General features: G+C 47.9%; 1 protein-coding gene across 10 annotated transcripts in view; it reads right to left on the bottom strand.

Annotated features, from left to right (window-relative positions):
* Positions 1 to 16,469, bottom strand: part of Znf532 (zinc finger protein 532) — a 109,904-nt gene that overhangs the window by 55,442 nt on the left and 37,993 nt on the right. For all 10 annotated transcript variants that reach the window (XM_029471797.1, XM_029471791.1, XM_029471793.1 and 7 more), the window contains one exon: positions 8,365 to 10,715. In XM_029471797.1, coding sequence (XP_029327657.1) covers positions 8,365 to 10,701 — 2,337 coding nt within the window. In that variant the 5' untranslated portion in view covers positions 10,702 to 10,715. The remainder of the gene's footprint in view (positions 1 to 8,364; positions 10,716 to 16,469) is intronic.

Genomic DNA, 16,469 nt, shown 5'->3' with positions numbered 1-16,469 from the left:
TTACAGCCATTAATAATCCCAGTTCCAGGGATGCTATGCTCTGACCTCTGTGGACAGCAAGCACGCATGTGCTCCACAGACATCATGCACATAAGATAATTTTAACTATTAAAAAGACTACTTTAGCTGCCCACAAAGTTCTTGAGACTGAAATGAGGAATCAGCCTCTAAGTGAGGAGCAAGCAGACATGCCTTCCATATGTTCTGCTGCATTTCTGAGGCCAATGCCAAAACAAGCCCAAGGCCACACTCTGAGTTCCTCGGGTCCCCAACCGTCAAGTCTTACACCCCAGGAAAGGGACAAAATGAAGGAGAAGCAATGAGCTGGCAAAGAAAGCCATTGCCCAGCTCTGCCACTAGCTGGACATTTGTTTTTCCAATTACAAAATAAGAAAGTGTCCAAGAGCCTGTTACAGTCTGATTTTACAGTAGTGTGAGACCTATGGAAGCATGCTTTCCAACTAAGAACTTATTTAAACCTAAACGTGCACACATTTGGGACGGGCCCAGGTTGACACGAGGCATCTTCCTAACCCCTTCCCCAGCTTCTGTCTAAGACAGAGGCTTTCCCTGGGACTTGGGGCTCACTCCCAGGGTGAGTGAGCTGGACTGGACTGGTCAGTCAGCCCCAGAGTTCTCTTGCTGGACTCCACCTTCCCAAAACTGGGACTGGGCTACCAGAGCAAGCAGCCTGCATTTGGCTAAATGTCGTCACGCTTTACCAGGAGGTGAAGCACGGCATCCGGTGCATCTCAGCATCAACTTGTAAACCTGCAGACATCAGTTCCTGCACACTTCTCCGGCAGATTGCTTCCCTGGCCTCTATGCACTCACTGCCTTGCTCGAGGCGCCCGAGCAGGTGTGAAAGGGGAGCCCCAAACTGCAGCCTGTGTTTGTGAGTGCTGTGGAGTGCAAGGGTGTGCCTGACAGTGTGTGTGAGCACAAGCGTGCATCTTGAGTGTGCATTTGAGTGCATGTGTGAATGTGTGTCACCTGCCCACAGCTCTGTTTTCATTACACTGCTCCATCCCATGCTGCAAGGAAGAGCCGATCCTCTCCCTCGACTGCAGAACCCACCCAAGCATATATGCTGGGAACCCTGGACCACATCACCCGCCACACATGACAAAACCCCGTGACTCAGACACAGGTATGAGCAGTGGTCTGCGTGCGACCTCTACAGCAAGACAGCTCTTTCCACAGAGATGACCAGGCATGGCTGAGCATGGCACCTGCTCCTGAAAAAGAGGTGTTCTGCTGCTCTGGGGTAACTGGAGGTTTCCTACAGGTCATTCATAAAACATGGGAAGGACAAGAGACCAGCAGAGACAGGTTCAGCAAATGTCAAGGGCACAGTCTCTGAAGGCTGAATGCGATACGTGGGAGTGTAGAGGGAGCCGTGGCCCACCCAGCCACAACAAAATTCTCAGGAAGAAAGACTTGCTAAGCTCAGAGAAACACAGGGAAACAAAGGTCTGTTCTGAAAATATGAGGGGGCTGCGGGGGGAGAGGGAGAAGAAGAGGAAGAGGAAGAAGAAGAAGAAGAGGAGGAGGAGGAAAGGTAAAAAGGGCGCCTGTGGCTATGAGTGCGGCACCCTGGAAGGGAGACTGTCTAACTAACAGGAAGGAGGCTCTGGTCCCATCCCCAGCACTGGAGAGAATGAAAATGAGGGAGCCAGGCTGAGCTATAGGAGATGGCTGAGGGCCGATCACCGGCCATGAGAGGGAAAAGAAGAAGCCAGCTCTCTGGAAGATGGGGTTGAGGGGAAAGAAGCTGACACCCACCGGGTAGAGAATGACCTGTCAAAGAGAAATCCTTACTACATGCACAATGTGGAAGAAGGAAGTATCTGCCAGGAGGAAGTGGGGCAGGAAGGAGAACAAGGATGGGGCACATGAAAACTCAACAGAAAGATGTCCACAGAAAGCCACAGGGAAGTTATTTCTTTGTGTGCTAATCAAAAAACAATTGATTTTTAAAAAGAGCCCCAACAGAAACCTAATCTCACCCACAGGAGCTCCTGTGGAGCAGATCTCACCTCGAAGATAGGACTAAGAGCCTGAAGCACTTTTAATGCCAGCACTAAGCAGGTGCACAGTCCCTGTGAGTTTGAGGCCAATCTCTTCTACATAGCAAGTTCCAAGATAGCCAGAGCTACACAATAGAGGGACTCTGTCTCAAAAAAAAAAAAAAAAAAAAAGGTAGGGGCTGGACAGATGGCTTAAGAACACTGGCTGCTCTTCCAGAGGCCCTGAGTTCAATTCTCAGCAACCACGTGGTGGCTCACAGCCATCTGTAATGGGATCTGGTGCTCTCTTTTGCTGTGTCTGAATGCAGCAACAGTGTATTCATATACATAAATCTTTTAAAAATTAAATAAAAATAAAAACAAGTTAGAGTGCAGGTGTGAATTCCAGCACAGGGTCCTAAGTTCAAAGCCAGCCTGGACCCCAGAGCATCATCTTGTCTTAAGCCAACAACAAAGCCAGGCAAAGTGGAGAGCAACTTCCTCTTGCAGAAAACTGGAGCCCAGGTATCCTTCCCTGTCCTTCCACAGGGACAGCTGGACACCAAGGTGCTAAGACTGAAAACATCCAAGCTCAGAAAGGACAACAAGAAGCCAGCATAGCCAGAGACCAGAGGCCAGGACAGGCTGGAGGCATCCACGTTGGCTTTTACCTCATATAGCCCAGATTGGAGCTGAGGAAGCCAGAGATGCAGAAATGAAGGCAGACAACCCCACCCCTACCCCAAAGCCTGCTCTTTGGTGCCCAAAGAACAGGAAAGCTGCAACAGGGGCAGGGCAGAGACTTAGCCCAGTACCAGGCCCTCAGAAATACTGTGGCCACCAGCCCATGCCAAATCCCACCTCCTGAAACTGTATGAGCCCAAAGACCCTGTCCAGATATAGCCAAGAGAGAAGCAGGGGGACCAAAAAATGAGCCCCTCCCTTCACCAGCCCAATTCCAATGAGCACGGAAAGTGCCCAAGCCCAGACGGCTTCTCTGGAGCACCTACCATAGCAGTTAGAGAGACACTAAGTCCAATCCTACTCATTCCCATAGGGCACACAGGGGAAGAAGAAACACTTCTCAGCTCCCTCTACAAAGCTCTTAGTAAACTATCCCAGGTAAGGACAAGGAGACAAGAAACCTACATGAATGTAGATGCAGGAGGGCCTCAGCAAAGCAGCATTCACAGCACAGCCAAAGGGTCATGCAGCCTGACCAGGCACAACTCCCCTAGAGTGTGGCTATCCCCATACCTGGGAAATCAGTAGCTGAACCCCCAAACTCTGAAACCAGTAAGCTCAAGAGAATGGCAGGATACACAATAAATAACAACACTGGCCGGGCGTTGGTGGCGCACGCCTTTAATCCCAGCACTCGGGAGGCAGAGGCAGGCGGATTTCTGAGCTCGAGGCCAGCCTGGTCTACAAAGTGAGTTCCAGGACAGCCAGGGCTACACAGAGAAACCCTGTCTTGAAAAACCAAAATAAATAAATAAATAAATAAAAATAACAACACTGATTTCTCTATATACTATCAATGGACTTAACGCACAGCACGATTCTAATTGTTTTAAAATAATAAATTTCAGGTGGGGATTCAGGTTAGCATATTGTGAGCTCTGTGTTTCATCCCCCATACCACAAACATTCATTCAATCAAGCAACCAAAATCTATCAAAACATGAACAGACCATACATGCTGGAAAACAGAAGCTAACTAGAGATCTGAATATGTGGGGCCAGGCTGTGCCTGGGGACTAGGACTCAGCACATACAGATGCCAACACTCCCTTCAGAGCACTTCACAGCTTTAACATAATTTCTATCACGGGCGGAGCTGGCATGGTTTCCTGGTAGGTATTCCTACTTCTTCTGGGAGGCAGGTGAGTGGGACCGTGGCAGGAACCCTGGGGAAGAACTGTCTACTCTACTGCGGATGCTATATATCATGAGCTTCAAGGCTGGGTGTGTGGAGAGAGGGACAGACACAAAGACCAGTAGACACCCCACAAATACGCCAGTGACAATCTGACAAGGGTGCACACCATTCCCAGAAGGAAAGACAGTGGCCATGCACTGGCTAAAAGATGAGCGGCCTGGCCGGGCTCCTACAAAAGTTCAAAATGGATCACAGGCACAAACGTGAAACACAAACCTAAAGACCTTGGGGGGGGGCCTGGCAGGTGACACGTGTTTTTAACCCTCACATTCAGAAGGCAGAGGCAGGTGCATCTCTGTGAATTCATGATGGTCTACATAGCAAATCTCTGGACAGGCAGGGCTACGGACAGAGACCCTGACTCAGAAATGAAAACAAACAAAAACAAAATCTAATGTAGATGGGCCTGGAGAGGTGGACCAGAAGTTAAGAGCACTCGTTGCTCTTGCAGAGAACACAGGCTCAATCCCTAGCATCCGCACGGGCACCAGGCATGTATGGGGTGCACAAAGCACTCCTACATATAAAACAAATAAATGTCTATGAATATTTTAAACAGTAAGGTGGAGAGCAATAAAGGAAAACACCAGACATCAACCCCTTGATGACACACACAAGCACACACACGTGCATGGACACATGTACAGATGCCCATGAGCACACACACATTTCTTAAAACACTTCATTTGAATGTGTTCTGCCTGCATGTGTGTATGAGCAACACATGCATGCAGTACCCAGAGAGGTCAGAAGAGGGCATCAGATGCCCTGGAACTGGAGTTATAGACAATTGTGAAGGCCGCCCGGGTGAGAAGCAAACCAGGGTCCTACCAAGGGCAGAGAGTGCTCTTCTACCTCTCCAGCCAACACTTTTGTAATAAAACAAAACCCAGAACTATGGCACAACCATATGCCTGCAGTACTACACAGCAATAAAACAGAACAGACTCCAGAGGGTCCTAAACTAGTTGTGATTAGCTCAGAATATTCTGACGTAAATCCTCAATCCCGATCGTCCCCATACAGGCTGCAATCTCTTCAGTACGGGGCAGTCAGCCACAAGAGTCCCGCAGTCCCCAAAGTGAGCAAGTAACACTTCAGTGTGCTGTGTTTCAAAGCTAGGATATGGTGTGCTTGTCTTGGCCTTTTCGTTTCTTTTCTCTTTTTAAATAATTTATTTAATTGTATTTTATGTGTATTGGAATGAGGAGGTCAGATCCCCTGGGACTGGAGTTACACACAGTTGTGAGCTGCTATGTAGATGCTGGGAATTGAACCCAGGTCCTCTGGAAGAGCAGCCATTGCTCTTCACAGCTGAGCCATCTCTCCAGCCCCGATCTTGGGCATTTTCTTATACTGTCAACTAGTGATGGGTTTACTGAGAACATAACATCATCCGCCGTGAGTCAGCATCTGTACTGATCCGGGCATTCGATGCATTTCCAGGGAGCTGTACTGAGTGAAAAAAGCCAATGCACTTACATACTGCATGGTTTCCTTATCTTAACATCCCTAAGTATGGCCAGTGTACAGACATGCAGGCAGGCAGCAGTGCCAGGGCTGGTTAAGACCCAGCAGGGCGCCACTGAGAGTGATTCACACGGGGGTGAAATCATTGCGTACCTGACCACGTTGGTGTCAATGTTTTGGCTGTGATATTATTTTTTGTTTCTATGGACTGTCATCATTGGGGGTACTAAATGAAGGGTTTGCATAGAACATCTCAGATTTCTTACACAGACCTACAATTACCTCAAAATAAGAAAAGAAATAGGATTCTGCTACCATACTGCCCGCTTCTCTGGGCCCAGCTAAAACAAACTGAGAGCTACCACGCAGAGTACGGCCCCAGCTGGTCTAGGGGCCCCAAGGACACTTTCAAACCTTCTGAAGCTAACAGAGACAGCAGGGTCACTCCAGAAATCTACTGTGGATGACCCTAACTAAGACTAACATGCAGACAGGGGACCTGACACTGGGACCCACCCAGGGGAAGCCAAGAGCCAAAAACTCAGGCTTTCATAGCATTGGAACCTGCCTCAGAGAGCATGCTAGGACATGAGGACCAGGGAGCTTTCACAGCTGCGAAGTAAACCTGTTTCTCAACTCATCAGTGAGTAGCCAAGAAGGTGAAGGCGGAAAATAAAAGTTGGCTTTAAATCCTTGGACACAGCAGAAAGCAGGAAGCAGGCATGGCAAAGCCCTTGGTACTACAGCTACCCTGGTTCAACCTCCCCATTTTCTGAGAAAATAAAATAGAATTGAGTATCACTCTCAGAAAGGACACTGTTGTGACAGGTAGGTGTTTCCTGAACTGACACTGGCTAAAATTCATGTGGTTGGCAAGCTCTCCATGGATAAGAATTATGATCCCTTCTCGAATACTGTAGCCCCGCCTCCCGCTGCTGTGGTAGCAGTCAGTGGTGGACGGCCACCCAAGCTCCCACTGCGTTTTGAAGCTATATCGCTTTTCCTGGTGCAGAAAAGTATCAAAGTGGCTCAAAGAAGAGCCCGGAGGGAGAGTCTTTCCCTTACAGGCCCAAGCTGCTGAGGGAGAATCATGGTCTCTCCTGGACCAGGTGAGCCAGCTATCTGTGCACAGCCGAGACTGTACGTGAGGGCTCCTGGACCATGATGGCAACGAGACAGGGAAATGGGTGCCAGGAGAGAAAGTCACACAGGGCGCTGCTAGGACACCAGCCCTGAAGAGCTGGCTACACAGCTGGCACAAGCTTACTGAACGAACAGCTCTTGAGGGATCTGGGTGGGTGGCTTGGGCCTAAGTAGAGGAAGGGCGTATATATGTTTTACTCGATGTACATCTATCTGCCATGAGTCATTCCTTTGGATCCCAGATAATCAGGTTTTACTTGTCCCAGCAAAATCAGGTTTAAAAAAACCACCAAGTACTAGGAGACATGTCCGCACCGAGCTTCACCACCTGACCCTACCACGTGTCGGTCCTGAGAATTTTCAGCTGAGAACAAAGGCTGGGAAGCAAGGGCACTGCTCTCCTCATATCCTTCCAGGTCCCAGAGAAACCGCACAGCTGAGGGCAGCCACACTACACATCCACAACCGTAACAGTGCAGAGTCTGGGCCCTGCAGGAGCCAGCCCACCACCCACACTGTTCACTGACACACAACGGCACAAACAACTCAGGAAGTGGCTTTGGGGCTCTGCATTTCAGGAGAAGGAGGAAGCCTGCCCTAGGGAAACGGGTGACAAGGTCAGGGCTGTGTGCATGGACAGGACTTAGCTACCGATCATCACCAGGACCTGCTCTGAGACCCAGCGCTGCCATGGCAACCCATCCTCTCCCTAGATACACGAAACACCCAAACCTGCAAAAATGTGGTTAAAACTCCACTGCAACTAGACAGAAAACACAAGGAAAAAACAAAACAAAACGAAAAAGCAAACAACAGGACAGGTATCATCTTTCATTCCCCCAAACTCAAAATCCTACACATGGTTTAAGTCAGTAGTTGGCTTTGAAAAACTACAGACAGTATCAGGCTTCTGACCACAACACAAAGCTCCTAGATAACAAAATACTGAGGAAACAGAGGGAAGCTCGCCTACCACTGGGTCTTCATGCCAACGAGGTTGAGACCCTCAGGCGGAGGCTCAATCCTAGGCCCCTCACTCTTGAACCACACAAGTGTTTTCACCCAACAAAATGTATATGTGTGTGTATATGCGTATACACATACACACAAACCCCACGTTCTCTCTAGCTGGGAATTATCTCACTCAGCATGTTAGGAATGCTTGTTATGCATGCTATGGATTAGCCAAATGTTGCTTCATGGAGAAAGTAAAGGAGAGAGATAATGAATTGATACAAATTACAAGATGTCTTTCACCAACAGCAACCTGTACTTCACCTCAAAAAAGTCACAGACACAAAGGTTTATTGAGCCAGATGGTTTGCAATTTGTAGTTAAAATCACCATGACCATTAAACACACTTTGAACCGCAGTCTCTAAGTAGAGTGCCTTTAAGTAGTACCCAGTGGATGTTTAAGTCATTTTACTGCTATGAATACCAGTAATTGTCAAAATTCCAAAACTGAAAGCCTCAGATACTGTGCCAATGTAATCCAAGCTAAACGCTTCATCTGCTGGGAGGACACTGAATGCACTGCTAAGAATCAGACTTCCAATGCCTGCACAATTACCTAACATAAAACAACCAGAGCACACAGTTTCCTATCTGGCTGAAGAATTACCCTTGGATTTCAGCACTGCACCCTTTCCTGTGCTTACCTGCACACACTCGCGCACACACGCACGCACACACACGCGCACACACACCCCTCTCCACCGTAATTCAAGACATCTATCTGTCAAAGCACTCGTGGCTCCAGCCTCGTCACCGAAACACCGAAATGTAAATGATACTCTACTTGTCCACTGGTGTCTGCAGCGTGCTGGAAATGTGTGGCCAGGGACGTCTCATCCTGGAAGACTTCATTACACTCCAAACACTTGAGACTGTGTCTACAGAGCTTGGAGGGGTCTTCGTCTAGGGGCATGGCTGGGCTCATGGGTGTGCTTGCCGGAGCTGAGATAACTGCCCCGGCTATGCCAGGCTGGACTTTTGTGACAGTGTGTGTGGCAGCTCCCACAGAGCTCTGCAGAGTGGAAGCAGTAGTATTGCTGGATGGAGGAACTATCATCTGGTCTGCCGGGACCGGCTTTAGGATCAGGTGGGAGCACTGCATCACCACGCCTTTCTCCTTATGCCCCCGAGCATGAGAAAGGAGGCTGCATTTGTTGTAAAAAACAAGGTTCTTGGTACAGTGGTTGCACGTCACTTCGATGCGCACGCTACGCCTGTCGTAGTGCTGGCTCAGGCTCTTTTCCAGGGCGAAGGCGTCCCCGCACTCCAAGCACTTGTACCCGCGCATCGGTAACGTGATCCCTGCGTTGGCAGGAGGACTGAGGTTGGGGGTGTAAACCGGGACTGGGTTGACGCTACTCAGCACCTTGTTGAAAGCTTCCACCACAGAACTCTGCAAGGACGACACCACCTGGACCCGAGACACCTTCTTAGGTGGCTGCGAGGTCGCTGCATTGATTATTGCCTGCTTTATTTGCTGCTGAGGTTTGGTGAGCACTTGGCGGAGTTCAGAGGTGGCCTGGGCACCCTGAGGCAGAAGGTTAAGGTTGGCAAGGTGCACAGTCTTTGGCACGAGTTTGGCATTGGCCAGGCTGGATGCCGGCACCACAACGGTTTGCTGCTGGATGGCATTGGCAGCTTTGATGATGGCGCTGCTGGCACTCTGAACAGAGGCGGCAGATATGACCGTGGCTTTCACCGTTGTGTTGTTAGCGAGCTTCAGATTGATGACTTGAGACCCTGCAGTCTTGACGGCAGACACGGGAAGAAAAGCTGTAGCCACGGGCTTGATGGTGACCTGTTTGGGAGTCAGCTCTGCAGAGGAAACTGCACTTGTAACCATGGCGGTCTGCAGAGGTGCCCTGGGCGGGGAGGAGAGGACCGTGGCTGATGCTGAAGATGACAGGAGTGATGTCACAGACGCCATCACAGACGCTGCCTGCTCAGAAGGCTTCTTTCCAGAGTCCAGGTCCACTTCTGGCAGTACTCTGGTCACAGTCCTCTTGATCTCCCCAGAAGATGTCTTGATGGTCTTGATGCGGACTTTGGGGATGGCTGGGGTAGAGCCCACAGGAGAGGATGGTGAGCCTTTGCTGCTGTTCTCACTGGATACGCTCCTGGGACTATCTGATGGCTTCAGGGAGGTCTTCTTGGTGCCATCGATGAGATTCTGGGACTCGGGAGACTTGTCGGCAGCTTTGGGACTGTCATTCACTTCTTTTGGTAACGGAGAGGCTTCCCTGGAGTTGGCCACAGGCTCTTTGCAGGAGTCGGACGCAGCCTTTTTAGCGCTGAGTGCCGCAATGGCCGCTATGCACGAGGAGAGCTTGGAGGAGGGCTTCGTTTTGGAAGATGTGGCAGCAGCAATGCTGGACTCGCTCTTCTCGGAGCTCTGCTTCCCGTCGAGGACCCTGTTCTCAAGCATCTTCTCAGAGTTCTCCTTCAACTTATCCTCTGCTTTTCTGACCTTAAATGGCTCATAAACACTCAGGGTTATAGAATTGCTTTCTGCCTCCCTCTTGACCTTGTTTTTATCCGTGTGGCCCGACGTAGAGACTCCAGTCTTGCTGGAGTTTTCCCCTCCAAGTGCCTTCAGTTTGTCGAAGTCCTGCTGGGGTGCTGAGCCCGTCAGCACATTCGATCTGAAACTGGCCCGCGCCTCCTCCTTATCAGGCGGGTCGTCCACCTCTATCTTCTCATCATCCTCAAACTCCTCAGCGCTGGAGATAGGGCTGAACTGGCTGAATGCCGGGTCCTTAAGAGTCACCTCTGAGGCAGGTGTGTCTCCTTTTAAGGACTTGGCTCCATCCTTACCATAGCTGTCAAGAGAGGATGCCGTGAGGAACCCATTATGCAAACCATTGCCTGTGGGATTGTGGCCATCTTTTTCCACCCCCTCAGAGGAGTCGATGTTGCGGACATTCTTCACAATCACACTGACGCCAACGTCTGAGGATGATGGAGTGTGAGAGTCGTCATCCACGTGAGCATTCTGCTTAATGTGGCTTTCATGGTCATCGTGTCCGGACTCAATCGCTGCTTTAGGATCGACCATATCTGGTATGTCAAATGCTGCCAAGAGGTCATCAAAGTCTGGGGTCTTCATATCCCCCATGGTCATGAATTTGATCAGTTCTGTTAGAGGAAGGGGAAAAAAATCCAGCAATTAGCACTGATAATGAAGTCAGCCCTTCTGTGGTGTTCACTCTAAACACTGAGCACCAATAATGATGTCAGCCCTACCGTAGCGTTCACACTAGCGGAGTAACAGTAATAATCACTTCAGCACCCACTGAAGCATCGACAAAGATGCCCACCACAGTGTTTTCATGAAAGCTACTTCTCCAAGTATATCCATCTTGACAACATTTAACTCAGTAGCACAAGCTGATCATTTCAGTTACCATCAGATTTGGGATGCTACACTAACAGACGATTACAATAAAAACAACTACAGATTTCAAAATCCATCCACAGAAGAATGAATTGGCCATTCACACCGACCACAAGGTCTCCACTGAAGTCAGCTGGGATCTTTTTCCTTTTAATCCCTAAGGAAGCAATCCTGTCCATTTTTAATTCTAGGCCTCCCTGTTGTGTTGAAAAAGAAACAGCCAAATGTGGTAGCTCACACCTTTAATCCCAGCACTAAGGAGGCAGAAGCAGGAGAATCTCTGAGTTTGAGGCTAGCCTGGTCTGCAGTGTGAGTTCCAGGATGGCCAGGGCTACACAAAGAAACCCTGTCTGGAAGGAAGGAAGGAAGGAAGGAAGGAAGGAAGGAAGGAAGGAAGGAAAGGAGGAAGGGAGGAAAGGAGGAAGGGAGGAAGGGAGGAAAGGTAGGTAGGCTGGTTGGCTGATGACTGACTCTGGAGTAGGACGGAGTTGTAGGAAAATAACGTCAAGTCATTATCAGAAATGAAAGCTATGCAGGTCCACTCAGGGCGAGTCTTTCTTTAGAACACCCCTATTTCCTGGTATAGTCACTGTGTGCACCCCATCCTGAGGACAGGCAATGTGCCGTCCTGTTCACATCACAAATGCTAAAGAATGAACAAGTCCCACAGCAGGCATCACAGATAAGATCTATACCAGAGCATGTCTGGGCTCAGCTCCGCCACTCACCAGCAGCCCCCAGGAAGTAAGGAAGTAAGAGATTTTAGTTTGGACTTGGTGCATCCTTCAGTAGTGAAGGCAAGCAGCCAAGAAGAGAAGGAAAATAGAGGGGAGAGGGCAGAAGCAGGCAGAGAGGAGGTAAAGGGGCACGGCACTGAGGCTGACTGGGAACCTTGCTGAGGTCAGCCACCCAGAGGACTCATAGGTAGACAGCTCTGGACTATCCACTCCTCAGGACTCCCTGTGCTGTTTGTCTTTGACTTCCACATTTTGTTCAACTATTTAATATTTTTCTGCAACCTGTAAAAGGTCATGCATTCCTGATGAGAGCAACAACCTTTAGAGCAAGGTAAAACGCAACCAGATGAGAGCAGACGAACAAGACACTATACAGGCCCCACATGCAGCATAGTGGAAAAGACTCGCTATATTACCACTCTGCCGACAGACGTAATCCGCTAAGACTGTGGGGAAATCTGCTGTTGAGGTTGAGACAAACACCAGTTCAACAGGTGCAGAAACATCCACCATCCGAGTCACACGCACAACTGGGACAGTGGTGGGGACTTTTCTCCTGCGTCTCCCGACCTTCAGGCAAACTATGGTCACTATATTTTCTACTGCTGGACCAGACAAGGAATGGCATAGTGTCAAGCCTCTTCCAACCTGAAAGGCTGCACCCAAGAAATAAGACACAATCCCAAAATGAGGCTGGCATTAAAGGGTCTCTAAGAGATCATTCGCGGGGCAAAGTCTGTGTTTGTGACTTTCTTTTTAAAACTGGTATTGAGCATTCAAACTATAAAATGGAGGGACTGAGAAATAATCTACCGGCTATTGCAGTTACATAAAAGAATCCTCGCGGGCTGGTGAGCTGGCTCATTGGGTAAGAGCACCCGACTGCTCTTCCGAAGGTCCAGAGTTCAAATCCCAGCAACCACATGGTGGCTCACAACCATCTGTAATGAGATCTGACGCCCTCTTCTGGTGTGTCTGAAGACAGCTACTGTGTACTTACATATAATAATAAATAAATAAATAAATCTTTAAAAAAAAAAAAGAATCCTCGCACTTCACAACACCACCAGAATGTCACCACCTCTATCCACCCTCAAGCATCGCATCGCATAGCTGCTGCGAACCAAACACCCATAATAAAGCTGTACTGCTGCTGAAGGAGCTGCGGCTAGCGCTGCGAACTAGGCAGTTCCGTGGTAGCATGCTCTGCTTGCTTCCAGAATCATAAACCAGCTCTTTCACCCAACACCATACTTGAAAGGCGAGTCTTTGAAAGATCCAAAAGCTAAGACCTAGGTTTACTCAGCCCCAGTATTAGCTGGACCCTAAGAGCTCTAGGCTTTCCTCACAGGGACACGAGATTTGTGTCTCACCCTTTCTTAATGATGACATAATCAAAAGACTTCACAGTTACATACTATCTATCAGGGGGCAATCAATTCAGAAACAACAACAGCAGGAAGTAATTCAAATACTCACTGGGTGAAAGGCCAAGGACAGAAAAAGCACAAGAAACCAAACCTGTGTGACTGGCTCAGAAGAGCTGCTGGCAGGTGTGCTTAGCCGTGACACTCCCTGCCTCACACACTCCACAGGACTAGACCATCTTGTCATCCACAGCTTATCGCCCCCACGTCCCCATGCGGTCCTTCATGCCAGACTCAAACAAGGTTAAATTCAGACAGCTTAGAAAGAACTGTGGAGTCAGCCTGCAACACACTTCCCTGAGGGGCAGAGAAGTCCGGTGGCACTGGAACCTAGCCACGCCCAACTCCCTGCATCCTGCTCTAGCTACATATAGTTCACCCTCTCTTCTTGGGAACAGCATGGGAACAAGAAGACCAGTAGAGCACTTTTCAGATTTAGAGGTGAGTTAGCAGTTCACCTTCAGAAAGACTGACGCTAAGCTAAAAACGCAAAGCAACGCGGTACAACTGACAGCACATCACCCCCTGAAACCCGAGAGCCCTGCGGTGGCAGACTCACCGCTCTGGGTTGTATAATTAATGTAATAAATACCACTCTGTAACTTCACACCTCTTTTCTGGTTGATAGAAATGTTTTTCATACCCACAATCACTTGTCCTGTTACCGTGACCTTTCCTACACATTGGAAGACAAAAGCAAATGGCCGCTCTGAGGGGAAATTACTTGTGCCTCTGATTACAAAGAGGGAAGTCTATTGCAGATTCCTTCATTTTCCACCCCAAGACCTAAGCATTACCATCTTAGAAATATTCTTGCTTAAGATTATTTTCTTGGGCTGGTAAGATAGCTCAGCGGGTAAGAGCATTGACTGTTCTTCCAAAGGTCCTGAGTTCAAATCCCAGCAACCACATGGTGGGTCACAACCATCCGTAATAAGATCTGACTCTCTCTTCTGGTGCATCTGAAGTCAACTATAGTGTAATTATGTATATTAATAAATAAATCTTTAAAAAGATTATTTTCTTTTAGAATCTCAACCTTTTTAACTATTACATTTACTTGTGTGTGTATGTATATGTGTTTGTGTGTGTGTGTGTACATGTGTGTGTGCCTACACACCCGCATGCATAGGAGTATGACATAGTATTTATGGAAACCAGCAGATAACTTGTCAGTTCCCCCTCGCAGCACACATCCTGGGACTCAAACTCTCGCTGTCGGATTAAACAGGGTTGCCTTTACTCACCCTCACAGCCGTTGGCTTTCTTTAAAAGTTAATGTAGGAAGGGCTGGAGAGATGGCTCAAGGTTAAGCGCACTGGCTGCCCTTCTAGAGAACCCAGGTTCAACTCCCAGCACCTAAATCGTGCTCAAAACTGTCTATAACTTTAGTTCCAAGGCTTCTGACCCAGGCCCCAGCCCCGCAGACACACATGCAGGCCAAACACCTAAATATACATTAAAAAAAAAAAACTTTTTAAATATTAACTTTTTGTAAAATATTACTATTCACTTTTTTTTAAAAAAAGATTTATTTATTTATTATATGTAAGTACACTGTAGCTGTCTTCAGACACTCCAGAACCTCTTCTGGGCGCCAGATCTCGTTACAGATGGTTGTGAGCCACCATGTGGTTGCTGGGATTTGAACTCTGGACCTTTGGAAGAGCAATCGGGTGCCCTTACCCACTGAGCCATCTTACCAGCCCTATTCACTTTTTTAAATGTTAATATAGGAGCTAAAGAAACGGCTTGGGTTAGGAGCACTAGCTGCTCTTGCAAAGAAAGCTGAGCCTTTGGTTCCCAGTGTGCACATCGGTGGCTCAGTTCCAAGGGATCCTACGTCCTCTTCTGACCTCCACGGGCACCAGGCATGCACACAGTACACATACACACAGGCAAACACTCATAGACATACAGTTTACAAATCTGAAATAAAAAGTTTGAGTTCCCAGAGAGCTGTCTCACGTTAGCTTCCTGGCTCTCAACGGTTCGTGTTCTCAAACAGAATGCACCAATTATAAAACTTTGCATTCCACTTCTACCTTATAAAATGTTTCTTCCTTAAAATAACCAATGATCATGGGGGTTCGTGCCTTTAATCTTAGCAACCAGGAGGCAGAGGCCTGTGGGTATCTGTGAGCTTGAGGCCAGCCTAGTCTACATAGTGAGTTTCAAGACAGCCAATCACAAAGTGAAACCCCGTCTCAAAAAACAAATAAAAAACAATCAAAAAAAAAGGGTAACGGTCACTCATGAATTCCCGTAGTTTACTAATAGCAGTGAACTTAATGTATATATTGCCAGGATAAAAATGGTAGGCTGGTTTACATTTTAAAAAGAGGAAGAACTTAACGTCTGCCCAGTAGCCATCTACTTTTTCCTGTGACAGGCAACATGCTTCCTTTCCTACTAAACGAAGCCTTCAGAATGACAGGAACATCTCCCATCTTTGCTGGTACAAGCTGAGAGCCATCAAGTCAAAAGAAACACTTCAGAAAACCTATTTATCCCTTAATCATACTTCTTATACTTTACCATAAAAAGCTGCTCAATAAAAAAAAAAAAGATTTCATCTGTAATAAAAGTTGCTTTACAATTCCCACCTAGGAAAAGTGCTCAAAGAGCACACAGTACAAACTTACAATCCTGTCACTCAGAAAACTTAGTTCAGATCAAGGCCAGCCAGCCAAGTACAAGAGATCCCAGGTTCAAAACAAAGCAATTTACTCACTCCCTTCATCTCAGAACTTGTAAGGCAGAAGCAAATGGATGTCCGTGAGTTCCGGGCCACCAGGGATATAGCGTGAGGCCCTATCTCAAAAATAAATGAATCAAAGGGAAGAAAGAGCAAAGAGAAGCGCATGTGCAGGGGGTGGGGAGGGAGCAGCAAGAGGACACACCAACATCAAAGAGCTCAGAATATCCTATCCCTAAACTGAAAATTCCACTAGCTCCGCGAGGAAAGATGTAGGCCTAAATCCAGCCACGTTTCTACCTTTATATAAACGTGAGACGAGCTAGAAGTGACTCAGTGAGCTCGGTCCCTGGACCAACCCGGCAGAAGAAAAGCAGCCCCTGCAGGTTGTCCTCTGACCTCCACCTGTGTGCCCTGACGTGTGCTCCTGAGAACAAGTTAGCCTGACCAGGAAAGACACATGAGATTGATCACCCACATCATGAAGAAAATGACATTCCCGTGAATAAAACTTGGTGAACACCCATAAGCTGTAACAGTGGTGGTGGTTTTTTTTTTTTTTTTTTTTTTTTTTTTTTTTTTTTTTTTTTTTTTTTTTATTTATTTATTTATTTATTATATGTAAGTACACTG

This window comes from Mus caroli, chromosome 18, assembly GCF_900094665.2.
Source record: "Mus caroli chromosome 18, CAROLI_EIJ_v1.1, whole genome shotgun sequence".
Classification (NCBI taxonomy): Eukaryota; Metazoa; Chordata; class Mammalia; order Rodentia; family Muridae; genus Mus; species Mus caroli.
Note: the sequence above shows the minus strand (reverse complement) of the source record. Positions and strands in the feature narration are given on the sequence as shown.